At 36.1% G+C, this 15,182-nt stretch overlaps 1 protein-coding gene across 1 annotated transcript; it reads left to right on the forward strand.

The window, feature by feature from the left end:
- Positions 1–2,870: 2,870 nt before the first annotated feature.
- On the forward strand, positions 2,871–10,257 carry lin7c (lin-7 homolog C (C. elegans)). Its single transcript, XM_039666861.2, has 5 exons — positions 2,871–3,018; positions 4,005–4,123; positions 7,422–7,493; positions 8,454–8,663; positions 9,766–10,257. Exons 1-5 carry the CDS (start codon positions 2,982–2,984, stop codon positions 9,928–9,930), a joined length of 603 nt encoding a protein of 200 aa, XP_039522795.1. The 5' UTR covers positions 2,871–2,981; the 3' UTR covers positions 9,931–10,257.
- The last annotated feature ends 4,925 nt before the right edge of the window (positions 10,258–15,182 follow it).

The following is a 15,182-nucleotide window of genomic DNA, read 5'->3' on the forward strand; positions in this document are numbered from 1 at the left end:
ATTCAGAATTTAACTCCCATCCTCTCATATAATATCCGTATTGAGCAGAATCTTTTGAAATTTCGCATTGAATCATTTTGCAAAGCAGATGAACCCATATGCAATGTAGTTTCGACTCTTTTCCACGGAACAACAAATAGTCCAGAGAGTTCTCAGGTAAGACTTATTCTAATTGGCATGTAAATTCTATGGAAACCAGTCCCTCATATAATGTTGTCCAGTCAGTGAGTACAGGCCTTCATCACTAGCACTAAGAGATTAGGATTTTCTTTTGTCTGAAAGATAGATCAATGGAGTCAACACTCCAATGCACTCCACGTGATATCCGATACACCTGAACACAGACCTATACACAATCCTGCTTTCCTTCAAAGGCTGTTATCAGACAACTAAACAGAAACCGTCTGACACCGATACACTGCTACAGATAAGGGAGGACACAGAGCTTCATCTGTTTATGGTAAGTATCTCACTGCATCATAAGTATTTGGACGGCAAGAAATGATGCTCATGCAGAAAGTCAAAATGCCTGATCATGGGTGCATCCTTTTTCACCAAACAAACAATTTTCAGGTCTCCCACAGTCAAAAAGGTTTTGGTATTGAAATAAATAATAGCTCTCAGTATTGCATTATATGAACAAAAATATAAAGTATGAGCTTTTACTGCAAAATGGAACATATACAGCAATGGCAAATGGACTAGATAGACAATACAAGATTATCCTGGTGCATTTTACCCGAGAAACAACTTGCAGTACTGAGTTATTTTTGTGAGGTTCCGATTTTCCCCAGTTCAAAGTAGTCCTTGCTAAGACCCAGCAGGGCCCTGTCCCATTTGCTACAGAAGTAGGCCACTCTATTCTCTTTTTCCCCTTCTACAATACCAGCAACTAAACCCATGGAATCACTGTGTTAACAAGTCAGTTCCGTTTGCTTTGTGACTGATAAAATATAAGAATATGGAAGGAGTAAAAAACTAACACAGCAAAATGAATCTAATGAAAATATCATAAAATAATTGCAGAATTTAGTGAAATAATTACAGTTAAAATATTATTTTTAGTGTGCAGTTTGGTTATAAAAGTGTGTTGTCAGGTTTGCATATTTCAAGGCACAATTATCCAGATTAGTCTTCTTTTAATGGTGTTCTTTAATTATTTTTAATTAATCTTTTAATAAAAGAAATGTTTTCTCTTATTTATCTGTACATTTGTTACATATAATAAACTATGAAACCCTGTGGTTTTAATATATAAAGCAAGCACAATTGGGGCCAGTTGCATAAACATAGCCATATTTAGACTGTGTCTTAAGACAGATGACCATCTAGCAGTTAGGGATAATCAGTCTTACTTTGCGGTATCAAACAATGCTGGATAACTATTTACATGTAATCTGGATTACGTAATCAGATTCCAAAATGAAGTACTTGTAATTAGATTAGATTAGATTCATTTTTGGAAATACTGCCAATCAGACTATACAGGTAAGCCTACTTTTCTATTGATTATGTAATTAATGGCGGTAGATTATTCAATTAATTGATTCTACTTCTTTCTTATATCTAAATTTTACTTTAAAAGTCTACTGCTTAGGCTATTCTACTTTCAGAAGGTCTTCCAGGTTTGTAGAATTGCACTGACAAACCGGCCACTATGAGCCGATCACTGAAAACTGAGTAAAAAAACACTATCACTCCTTTGATCACTATAAATTTACAGAAATCTTTTCACTTTTGACAAATATTTTCTCAACATTGCGTATCTAATCAACCATCAAATTCAACAAACACAATTATTGAATTATCACTCAGTGGCAGTGATTTATTAAACTATATGACTGTCTTTGGAAGGCTTTTGTCTTTCAAATACAAAAAATGTACAAATTCACATCATGTCATATTAATGCAGGGATTCCCTAACTTTTTTGTTAGCCGAACCTCTTTGCCCTAATACATTTACTTGAAGAAGACCTAAGCCCTTAGATTTTAAGTTAATAAATTAGGTCAATAATGAAATTAAGTTATGATAATAATAAAATTATGTTCACGGTTCTCTGAATTTGGTTTATGGTCACACAACATGCAGGTAAATATTTTTTTTTTGTATTTTGGTAAATGTTTTATTTTTTATTATTTTCATTTTAAAATTATCTTTTTTATATGATTTAATTACTTAATAGCTTTTTGTTAAACTAACAAACCCCAGTCTGGGAAACCCTGATCTAATATTTAATGCTTGATGATGTTGATAAAAATGCATATATTTTCTTTTTCTTGTATTGTTATGTCGATTATCCTATTCAAGTCGATGTGATAGTTAGGTAAAAAGTAAAAATCTAAAAGTAAATCTAAAAAGCAATCAAAACTTACTCAGAAGAACATGAATACAGAATCAAGCTAGCCTACATAAAATAGTAGCCTAATCTGGATTAGGCTATCCTACAATTTGTAATTTGAATCAAATGACTTCAATCTACGTTTTGATGTAGCCAAACTGATTTAAGCAAGTTATAAACAGTCTTAAAGAAAAGAAAAAATGGGTGACTAAACTTGTAAAACTAGTCTTAGCCGTTTACGGAATGGGCCCCAGTGGTTATCTTCTACTGAAATGATGCTTCCATATGAATGGTAGTATTTGCATGAAAACTCTGTATAAAAGTTCTTGCCAAACAGTATTCTTTATCTGCAATTATATGTTTTATTAATTAAATAGGCTATATTACATATTCCAAATATATAATATAAGCATATTTCCTTGGGCTGTTCATAATGAAATATTGTTTGTTGTAGTATTCAAAGTGTCTGCACAGAAGCAGCGCAGGTTTGATGCTCTTTACTCGTCCTCTAATCTTTTTGCATTAGCCACAGCGCTTAAGCTGAGCAGCTAGCTAGCTAGCTAGCTAACAGCAACAAACACACAGCAGCGAGACGTGAGTCTGGAGCTTTCGCCAAACGCAAACTTAATAACCAGGGCTAAAATGGCCTCTTTAGGAGAACCTGTGCGTCTGGAAAGAGGTAAGCCGCTCTCTGAAACACTTTATTTTGAATGTAATGCTCAGGAGGTTGTGTAAATCACGCTTTTTGCTCTATACATCCCGCTGTCACTTCATCATGAAATGGATTAACGTTAACGTTAGTGCAGTAGACGACAGCGAGCTAGCTCCCATTCATTGTATCAAATCATTAATAATATTCAATCAACACCGCGACTTATACGGTTAACGTATACATGTGAAGTATGAACATCTTTTTTATGTAATAGTTAAAGCCTATGTTTTGGTTTAATGAAAGTAAAACACGAGGCTAGCTGTCAGAGGTAGTAATCTTTTGTGAGCACCACTGTTAGCATGGTCACGCCAGGTCAGTGTTTAGTAATAGTATTACCGGTAGACATCAGTGTCACTGTATTTGATTGTTTCTGGTGGTTTAGTACAGTCTTTCAGAGTTAGACATCATCTTATTTTTTTGTCCAACCGAAGTTTATGGGGCTTTATGTTGTGAAGAGTGAACGTTGGCTAATAAATTAGCAAAAGCGCTGATTTATGATGATAATCAGAGGTCTAGTTATTGTTATTTTGATATTCGTATCTGTCTGTGTATGTCCTTACAAAGTTAGTTGGAGCATTAGTTGACATGTGTTAGCTATGTTGTTGAATCTGAGAACTATACAGAGTATAGATATCTTCCATTTTCAGATTGATTAAAATAGGATATTCCTTCTTATCTTAGCTTATTTAATAGCTCTCCATGCAAAACACGCATATTATGAAAATAAGCATCAGGGTGAACAGTTGTTGTATATGTAATCTACTTGTATGTCAATTGCTATTTCAATGTAACCATTTGAAATACTCCAGTCCTGAAATCTTTAAATGCGCTTAATATTATTTATTAGGCATAATATTGTAGTCTAATACAACATCTCCAGATGGCATGATGCGTATGATGATTATCCATGGTCTTGATCTTGCCCTCACTGTTTTGCATATGTTCTTCTACAGACATATCTCGTGCTATTGAGCTGCTGGACAAGCTCCAGAGAACAGGGGAAGTGCCTCCCCAGAAGCTGCAGGCACTGCAGAGGGTTTTGCAGAGCGAGTTCTGCAATGCCGTACGGGAGGTAATTGTGCCAGCATCACATTCATGAATTCAAATGAAATTCAGGAGTATGCTACTTACCAATCACTTTTTTAACCAACACAAAATAAGTGTTGTTTAAAAGCTTAGAAGCTTGGATTTTTTTGAGTATAGGGAATATGACCATTAAACAAGTGCTTTTTCAATTAGCTGACATATTACAAGTGCTCTATTTTCATAGCGTGGAAAAATAGCTGCTTTAAATGAAAACGTGATGTCATATATCATTGAAATGTCTCAACTAGCAGCAGAATGCATCAAGCATAGGCTATTTGTTTCAGTTTGAGACCGAACTATACCAAATATTTGTATGAAAAAGCACTTGTAAACAATGCTTTTGTGACAATTTTTGCAAAACCTTAATAAACCATTAGATCACATATCTTCATTTGGAGCAGGTGGTCTCAAACAAGCCCAAACACAACATAAGATAATAATGTGTAGATCACGGAGTTGTGACATGGAATAGGAGCACATATCTAAAAGAGTGCTGGAAGTTTTATTTTATTGTGGTGTTTGCACAAGTAGTTCTTGTGTTCAGTAAAATCACTTGTTTGAAGGGTTTTGTCTTGTAGAATATGTAACTAAAGAGTCATATAAACCGTCACATGTTTGCTGAAAGTGACGAAATGCATGTGCGTATCAATGTTGTGAATTAGCTAATTTTATTTTTAAATAAAAAAAAAAAAAGAGCTGATGGAAGTTGTTTTATCCTCATCACCAACCCCCTTTTTCCCGGCCAAGTACACGGCTTATGACTGAAAATGCTCTCATCACTTATGACAAAGTGCTCATTGGTGTAATACATGGTTAGTTAGTTATTGTTGTGCAGAAGGACTGGATATTGATTCTGATGTCCACAAATAGCATCCTTCCATTTGTCTGTTTCAGACTGGGCATAAAACTAGTGTTCTGTTGCCCATGTAGTGAATCTAAGACTGTTGGCACTTGACTGGTCTCCTCCCTGCTGCTTGGTCATCTGTCGTGCTCACTGTCGACTCTGAAGTCTCAGCACAAGTGATGCTCGCACCAGAGATGCTGTTCATGCCTTGCATGAGAGCCTAGAATAAAGCAGGGGTTTCTGAAGCAAAGATTTGTGAAAAGATTTGAAGAGGCTCTTTGAAAATCAGTTAATAAGGATCATCATACTCCTCCTAATACTGTCTATGAGTCAGGGCAGGCACTCATCTAAAATGATTTTGCCCATTTATAAGCTATATTTTCAGTTTTCTGCAGCAATATAAGAGTTATTTTTGTATGGGTGTGTTTAAGTAGGCTATGTTCAGTTACGACAAAGTAATATTATTGTCATAAAGCAACAGTTTATTTATTTGTAGTGATGCTCTGACAACTGATGCCTGGTAACTGATGCATGTCAAATATTAAAATTAAATTCTAATGATGTCTAAATCACGTAAAAATATTTATGCTTAATATCAAATGGACGGTATGAAAAATGGATACTCATTTTGAGATTTGCTAAACATGAAATGTAAAGTAGGTTTTTTTTAACAATTTGTTTTAAGTAATTAATCTAAAGGTTATAAATTACTAACGTTTGGGGTCAGTAAGATTTGGTAATGTTTGTTGATGTAAAGTCACTTGTGTTCACCAAGGCTGCATTTTTATATGCATTTTATCAGAAATGCAGTAAAAAAAAAAAAAAAAATGTAATAATGTGAAATGTTTTTACAATTTAAAAGAGCTGTTTTCTACTTGAATATATTTTTTTTCCTGTGATGTAAAAAGCTGAATTTTCAGCATTCTTACTCCAGTCTTCAGTGTCACATGATTCTTCAGAAATCATTCTGATTTGCTGATTTGCTGCTCAAGAAACATTGCTTATTATTGGTATTGAATAGCACATTCAAAAGAACTGCATCTAAAAATGCAAATGCAAATCATTACTATCACTATTGATCAATTTAATGTTAGGGATGCACGATACATATCGGGCACCATATCAGTATCGGCCAATGTGTTTATTTTCAATGTTATCGCCCCATAAGGAAATTTGGTAGATATATCAAAGCCGATAAATAATGTTTTATTTACTTCAGCTGAGAAACTTCAGATGTGCAGTGCACTGTTCACCAAGATAGTTGTGAATTGCTTGAGATATATGATTGAAATCACTTCAACACAGTCAAGTGCAACATATAGGTCATATAGGCTATATAAAATTATAATGAGAACATTATTATAATTGGTTTGCTTGGGACATGGCTTTTAATGTTGAGACTTTTGTAATCAGGCTCTTATATCAACAATATTTGAACAATATATCAGTTATTATCGGTATCAGCCAAAATGTTCATATTGGTGCATCACTATTTAAAGGAGTAGTTCACTTTTAAAAATATAAGACATGTTTTTTTTTTTATTTCTAGAAAAAAAACCATTGCAAATTATTATAGTCATAGTTCAAGCACCAAAATATAGTTTTATAAAAGCACGTTTTATAGTCTCAAGTTGTTGTTTTTTTTCTCCTCCCTGTTGAGTGTGTAAGTCTTGAAAATGCATCTTTGGTTCTCTGAAACTCCTAGAAAGTTTAACTTGCTGCCGGGCCTTCAGTTATCTACACGGTGCCTACACACTTTATAATAAACCCAGTCTCTGGACGGTCTGTTTTGTGGTCTGTTTTCCATGTTTTGTTTTCTCCAGAAATGCTTATTTAGGTTGTTGCATGTGATGGTGCTTGAGTTATGTGCTGTGATTGATGTGTAAAGTGATTTATTAGTAACTGAACAGCTTCGTCTCTTAAACATTTACGCTTTGCACTGAACCTCTGAATGCTTGCTTGATTCCCCGATAAACACGAATGACTTGCAGTTGAATGCTAAGGCATGTGGGTGGACTTATTACAGTGGCCCTGAATGGAAGATGGAATAGAGGTTTAACATGTGTTAAAGCATCAAGAGGCAAGCCAAGTAAAGAGATTGATTTGATACTGTAGCCACTTAATGGTGTGGCTTTCCATTCACCGATTAGACCCAGTCTAATACACAGTTGCTCTGTTAATGGTGGCTGTCCACTGAAGATCTGATACAGACTAATGTGATTCATTTAAACTGCTTTTTAAGGGTGAGTTACGATTAACAAGTAATTTAGTTTGTAACTAAACTGAGAAGGATCTGGGAAACTGCCTCAGGTTCTGGAAATCTGGCTCAAACTGTACATCTGTGTTTGTTTACTTGGATAGTTAATCAGAGGACGACCGTAGAGGTTCTATTCAATACTGAATTGTTGAAATTCCAGCATTTTTTTTCTGTTATTTTCAGGTATATGAGCATGTGTATGAGACGGTAGACATAAATAGCAGCCCAGAGGTGAGGGCGAATGCAACAGCAAAGGTAAGACGCTGAATACCTCCTAATCGAATGGACAGTCACAGAAGTTTTTCTGTAACTCACATTAAATCCACACATTGACAGACAGTCAATCTCATTATCTGATTGGCTTGGTTGTAATGCTTTCTTTAACACCACACTAATGGCCAAAAAGTATATGGGCAAAATATTTATTTATTTATTTATTTATAATACATATAATTTGCAACTTATATGAGGAACTACACTCATTTGCAGTTTTTTTATTATATAATAAATAAATAATGTATTTATTTATTCACTACCATTGAAAAATTTGGGGAACTTTTGAACAATGTTTTTGAAGCAACTGTTCACCAAGAAAAAAAGTAATATTGTGAACTTTTTCTTAATACAATGTTAAATTTGCACAATACAATAAATGAATGGTACTCAAAAGTGGTTGATTTACAGACATCTACGTACTAGGTGTTCGACGCAAAAGCTTAAACAGATTTCAATTAATCCAAAAAGCGGCCGCTAGACTCTTGACCGGCACTCGAAAAAATGAGCATATTACTCCTGTATTAAGAGAACAACATTTTAAAGCATTACATGCCATTGCTCCGACATATATAGCTCATCTAATCCAGGTGAATAAACCAAAGAGAGCATTGCGCTCCGAATCATTAAATCTCTTGGTAGTCCCGTGCACGTACAGGAAAATGAGAGGAGACCACTCGTTTGCAGCGGCTGCTCCCAGGCTGTAGAATAGTTTACCTCATTATATCAGGAAATGTTCCTCTCTTACAGAGTTTAAACAACATTTAAAAACGTATTTTTTTCACTCTGGTGTTTTGATCATTCATGTGTTATATTGTGCCAGTGGTGTAATAGTTTATTATTGATGCCTATTAGATTTTGAGATGTTTGAGATGTTTTTAGATTTTTGTTGTATTAATATGTGCTTGATAAATAAATTGAACATCTTCGCTTCATTCTCAGGCTACAGTTGCTGCATTTGCAGCCAGTGAGGGTCATTCTCACCCCCGTGTGGTGGAGCTCCCAAAAACAGAGGAGGGACTGGGGTTCAACATCATGGGTGGGAAGGAACAAAACTCACCCATCTACATCTCCCGTATCATTCCTGGAGGCATCGCTGATCGGCACGGCGGTCTAAAGAGAGGAGACCAGCTGCTTTCCGTCAATGGAGTGGTATGTATATAGCTAATGCCTTGCACAGCCACGTGATCCACAATAACGCTTTATATGTTGTCATTTTTAATAAGTCTGTTTAAACTTTAAAGCCATGCTATGTACCATTTTTGGATTTAAAATATCCAAAAACCACTAGAACAATGTTATATATTTAGTTGATTTGTGTACTTGCGTTATCCTGAATGTTGAAATCCAGAGAAATAAGCAGTTTTAACCAGGACACGAACCGGGTACGTGTGTCGCTTATCAATGACATCTTACTAGCGTTACCCTCGATTTCCGGTTTTATTTTGTAGAAACCATGGAAACACCTTTAATAGACGCTTTAATATATTATGTGTTTTATTAGACAATTGAGCAACTGTTTGGATGCATTCATTGACATAAAAAAACGAATCATTGTTTTACAGCTCAACACCGTTAGTCTTTTTTTTTTTTTTTTTTTTTTACAACCATTTTTACAATGCCTGCTATCGCACTGCTAGCTTTCATATAGTAGCCGCCGAGCATTATAGCATTATAACAACTTTCAACACTCTCAAATGTATATGATAAAACAGCGCCGCGTTACCCCATGAAGAAGCAGAAGCGGTGCCTACTGCATAAAAGCTCCACTGCTCTCGACTCGAGCTGTGTCTCTCATTACCAATCGCTCCAGCGGCCTCGTTCCTCACCAACGGTTTTTGTAACGTTAATAAATCTTTAATATTAGCGATCATCAATGAATATGATTTCTGCCTGAGTCCACCGGCTGTAGAGGTGAAGACAACAACTACCATGATTCCGCAAAATCAAGGCGTCATCAAGCTACGCCTTTGTTTTGAATAAGCGACCTCTAGCGGCGAAAAGTTAAATTTTTTTGGCTTCAACAGTAGATTCATTGTATCATTTGTGATTATATTATTTTAAAGTACTCTATGTTTACATTAAGTCTGATTAATCCATATACTGGATGAAGTCGAGCTATAATCGCGTTATCTTTATCTTTTTGCACCAAAAAAAAATGGACTGGTGCTATTTTAAGCATTTACATGACATTTCAGATGAATTATTTATTTTGTCTGACTGGGATTGAACTTTTAGAGTGCATGTCTTTCAGAGTGTAGAAGGAGAGCACCATGAGAAAGCCGTGGAGCTGTTGAAGGCAGCTCAGGGGACAGTGAAGCTGGTGGTACGGTACACCCCTAAGGTCCTGGAAGAGATGGAGTCGCGCTTTGAAAAGTTGAGGTCTGCCAAACGCCGACAACAGAACAATTTCCCCTAGTAGGGCGTCTCGCCTGTGTCCCCCAACCCGCCCCTTCCATCTCTCTCGCTCTCTCTCTCTCTCTCTGCCATTGTCTTTAATTCCTCTGCCATCTGTCTTTCTCTTTCACACTCACTCACCCCCTTTCTGCAGCCAGGGATTAGCCACATGTTTGGCACTCCTTTTTGTGAAATTTTCTAATTCCTCGCCTCCTGAACAGTTTTTTAACAGTCTTTTCACACACTTCTTTCTCATAGCATGAACACTACTACATGGGCTCTGGATGTTGTCATGTAGACATCACATACATGCACTATCGGTGCATTACTAACTAAGAATGTACTGTCATTTGGGATGTTGATTAGTCAGATATGCAAGGGGACCATTGCAATGTTCAAATCCTGAGGTCATCTGAATGAAAATGTCAAAAAGTGCCTCAAGAGATTTAAAAAAAAATGAAAAAAGAAAAAAAGAAATGTCTGCAGCCCTCTGTATGTCCCATCGTAGGTTGTTTTATGGTCCAAGCACAACACTACCACCTTGTTAAAATGCTAAATGAGTGTAAAAGTTTCATGATCTCGAAAGAGCAGTTTTTTTTTTCTCCAAAAGGGGTTTATGGTGTATTGTTTACCACAGATGAAGGAAAAGTTCACCATATTAATATCATATGTTAAAATCTTATTTGAATCTCCGTAGAGTTAAAAGGCAGAGTGGTGACAAGCATCCTATCAGAATTGCTATATGCTTCAAACACAAAATGTCAGCTGTAAATATACTCCAGTACAAAAAATGCCAAACCGATCCTGCTTGCTGACCCAAACTGATGGACTCCTCATGTTTATAGTACATGTCGAGCTGACACTTTTTTTCTTTTATTAAAAAAGTTCCACATGCTGTGAAACTAGTTAATATATCAGGTGTATCGAGTAAGCAAATCCATTTTTAGCAACAAAAATAGAGAAAAAATAGCCGCTCGGGTCTGTTTAGACTCATTTAGAGCCACAAAGCGGTACGTACCATAACGATCATGCTATTTAAATGGCCTGCTTTTTATTGAAAATATGTGTATGGAGTTTTTACAAATTGTTTAAGCAAACAACAGTTCAGACAGGATGCTCGTGGCAATGTTTGGGTGTTGGTGAACCAGAAAATGAATTAAAAATAAAACATTTTTGTAGCATATGCAGAAACACGGTGAAAGCAGTCACTAGCTCTTATTCCAGCTCTCATTCCAGTTTTTATTTGTAGAATTTAAGATTTTAATTTAAAAGCAGAAACACTAAGTTTAAAACTATAGTGGGAGATAGTGTTGTTTTATCGTCTCTTGTTTCATAGCGCTTTCTGAACGTTAATGTGGCACTTGCCTTTCACTCGGCTGTGCGTCCAGTCGGATGTTACGCCCAGTACATGCTGATTATTACAAACATCTGCATCATGTTTCAGAATTAATTCACTTAAGTGGTTATATTAGCATATCACGAGGAAACAAAACAGCAATGAATGCGTAAATGAATGTTAAAGAAACTTTTTCACCATGGAGGCATGTCTAAATGAAGCTCAAGTGAAATTGATTCAATCAATTGGTGCTGTTTCTTTTTGTGCTTTTTTTTTTTCTTTTAAAACCTGATTAGATTTTTTTTCTTTTCTGTAAAGTCAGTAATTCATTCACCCATTATGGGGAAAGAGATGCAGATCTGGAGCTGAGATGTTTTAAGGTTTATCAGGTCTTCTCCAGATACCTCAGTGGCTAAAGAAGCAGTCCCATTACATTCACTACTTAAGCTTCAGCACTACTTGTTCATGTAGCCAAATTTGAAGGATTTAATTGACGTGTTTTTTTGTTAAATCCTGATTTGTCAAGATTCATGTTTTGAAAGTAGTTTCACACTGCACTTTTCTCTTTGTACTCGTTTTCACATGTTTAAAAAATGCAACACGCTTGATGTATTTTTAACCTCAAATGTAGGTATTTTCAGTGTCTGACAAGCTTGGAAAAAAAAAGAATCTATTTTTCTCAGTCTCTCATAAAATATTTAACGCGTCTAATCATAGAGGCCCATGACTCACCCTGAGCTGTGAGATACGTAGGTGTTTTGGGGGTGAGAGATAAAAGGCGGTCTGATGTCTTGCATGAAGGAATCATTTGTGTTATTGACAAAAAAGCAGCATCAAGAATCAAGCGATCCCTTTCATTCTTTGGTGTATTATGTGCTCAGGTTGGTTCTTTCTACAATATCAAGAATTTTAAAGCATCATCATGTATCACAAGAGCAATAAGATATCCTATCATCATCTCTAACAGGTTACTCACCCCCTATTATACTTGGGTTTTTCCACCGGGGGGGAGGGGGGACTAACTATTTTTATAACCATTTTCTTTTTTATATTTTACCCATTTTGATAAAGTGATTTTTCTCTCTAGATTTTTTTTGTTCCAGGAATGTTTTGTATTGATTTATCTTGGCCACATTGTCCCTGTGATTCAAGTAACAAGACCAAACTTGCATCCTTTTTGGGAGCTCTTCAGTGTCTGGTCAGCTAGTTTTTAGACTGTTTTTAAGTATCTGTTGTTTTAATGTATTATTTGACAGTTCTGTCTTGCTGTATTGTTACATTAATGTGGATGTATAAAGACTGATCAAAAAGTGATTTGAGGATAGTTTAATATACTGTGGGTTTAAATCTTTTGTGTGCTTCTTTTTTTTTTTACTTTGCATGTGTGAAAGAGAAAGATTTTAGAAAAAAGGTTTAATATTTGAATTCCCAGGCAACAGTACAGCCAACATCTTTTAGCCAGACTAGTGTGCATTCACCTAAACACTTGAGGGCGCTGCAGTACAGCACTGGTCAACAATGCAGTTATCTGGTCTCAGGCTCTTTTGCACTGAAAATCTTGATCAGAATAAATAATTGCAACTTAATTGTTTTAAAAAAATTTGATAAATGATTAATGTTATATAATCCCATAGGAACAGAAAATAAATGTGAAAAAGAGTGAATAGAAAGTTCAACGTGGAATTACATTAGTTTAATCATTTTTTTTATTGAACACTGAAGTAACAAACAAAGCATAGGCTACAAAAATTGGCATTGATTAGTAACGGGATCCGAAAATTATAAATTTAAAACTTGTTTGCATGAAAGATTGGGGATGAGATTTTTTTTCCATCCATTTTGCCAGCAGTAAATTAATGTATTCAAGACCTCTATCACAACATTCACATAGCCTACGTGAGGCGTGTGTCATAAAGCGATGTCACACGGTCACAGACCGATAAACACTCGAGGGATTAGTCAGCCCAATTTAGTTTCTTGTCAACGTTTGTCATCGACCGTGTTCCGCCTGTCTCAGGTTGCATCGTTAAGATGGGGCCTGCACGTCACCGAATGCCTCACTCACTGATTAATAACACGTAATATAAAAACAATCCCTCTTCTGACAAGGTGTAGAAAGTTTGAACTGTGGTAATGAAGAAAAAAATAGGCCTGCCGACTGTATTAATGTATGGATGATCTGTCATTCAAGCCCACCCTCTGCATTTCCTCGGACAGTTTTGAAGTCAATGGCTCCACTGAAGCCAAGGGTAGTAAAACATCCCTTGATTATATATTCTAGTCAAAAGTTGTGGTTTGGTAAGATTTGTAGCCTAATGTTTTTTTGTTTTGTTTTTTTTTTTTTTTTGGGGGGGGGGGGGGGGGGGGGGGGGGTTGGGGGGGGTTAGTTTTTTTTTTGTTTGTTTTTTTAAAGACTCTTCTGCTCACCAAGGCTGCATTCATTAGATTAAAAATATAAAAACAAACAGCAATATTGTGAAATATTATACCTATTAGAATTGAAATCAGCGGTTCTCTATGTGAATATACAGGTATTAAAGTGTAATTTATTCCTGTGGTCAAAGCTGCATTTTCAGCATCATTACTCCAGTGTCACATAATTCTTCAGCAATCATTTTAATATGATATTATTATCAATGCTGAAAACAGTTAGCCTAATTACATTTTTATTTCATGATTGGGTGAAGAAAGTTCAAAAGAACAGCATTTATCTGAAATGGAAATCTTTTGTAACATTAAACAAACACTTCTGTTCTAAAGTTTGGGCTCAGTAAGATGTTTTATTTTATTTTGGGGGGGATAGAATCAAGGGGTGAATTAAATTGATCAAAAAGTTAGTTACAAAAGATTATATTTAAAATAAATGCTGTTTACATATAAGAATGATTTCTGAAGGAAACTTACATTCAGTTTGGAGTTCAGGAGATTGTCTTGACCACACCCCTAAATGCATTGACTGCCATGTGATAGGTTGATTAAACTGCATTAATGAGAAATTGAACAGGTGTTCCTAATCCTTTAGGTGAGTGTGTATATGTACAATTACCTATATTAATATTAATGCATTATCTTACAACTAATGCATTTAGTCAAGACAATCTTCTGAACTCCAAACTAAATGTCAGAATGGGAAAGAAAGGAGATTTAAGCAACTTTGAGCGTGGCACATGGTTGTTGGTGCCAGACGGGCCGGTCTGAGTATTTCACAATCTGCTCAGTTACTGGGATTTTCATGCACAACCATTTCTAGGGTTTGTGTGAAAAGGGAAAAACATCCAGTAGGCTATGCGGCAGTCCTGTGGGAGAAAATGCCTTGTTGATGCTAGAGGACAGAGGAGAATGGGCGACGGATTCAAGCTGATAGAAGAACAACTTTGACTGAAATAACCACTCGTTATAACCGAGGTATGCAGCAAAGCATTTGTGAAGCCACAACACACACAACCTTGAGGCGGATGGGCTACAACAGCAGAAGACCCCACCGGGTACCACTCATCTTCACTACAAATAGGAAAAAGAGGCTACAATTTGCAAGAGCTCACCAAAATTGGACAGTTGAAGACTGGAAAAAATGTTGCCTGGTCTAATGAGTCTCGATTTCTGTTGAGACATTCAGATGGTAGAGTCAGATTTTGGCGTAAACAGAATGAGAACATGGATCCATCATGTCTTGTTACCACTGTGCAGGCTGGTGGTGGTGTAATGGTGTGGGGGATGTTTTCTTGGCACACTTTAGGCCAATTAGTGCCCTTAGTGGCATCGTTTAAATGCCACGGCCTAACTAATTGTTTCTGACCATGTCCATCCCATATGGCCACCATGTACCCCTCCTCTGATGGCTACTTCCAGCAGGATAATGCACCATGTCACAAAGCCAACCCAATCTCAACCCAATAGAGCGTCTTTGGGATGTGGTGGAATGGGAGCTTCGTGCCCTG

Source organism: Pimephales promelas, chromosome 1 (genome assembly GCF_988280905.1).
Source record: "Pimephales promelas chromosome 1, fPimPro1.hap1.1, whole genome shotgun sequence".
Lineage (NCBI taxonomy): Eukaryota > Metazoa > Chordata > Actinopteri > Cypriniformes > Leuciscidae > Pimephales > Pimephales promelas.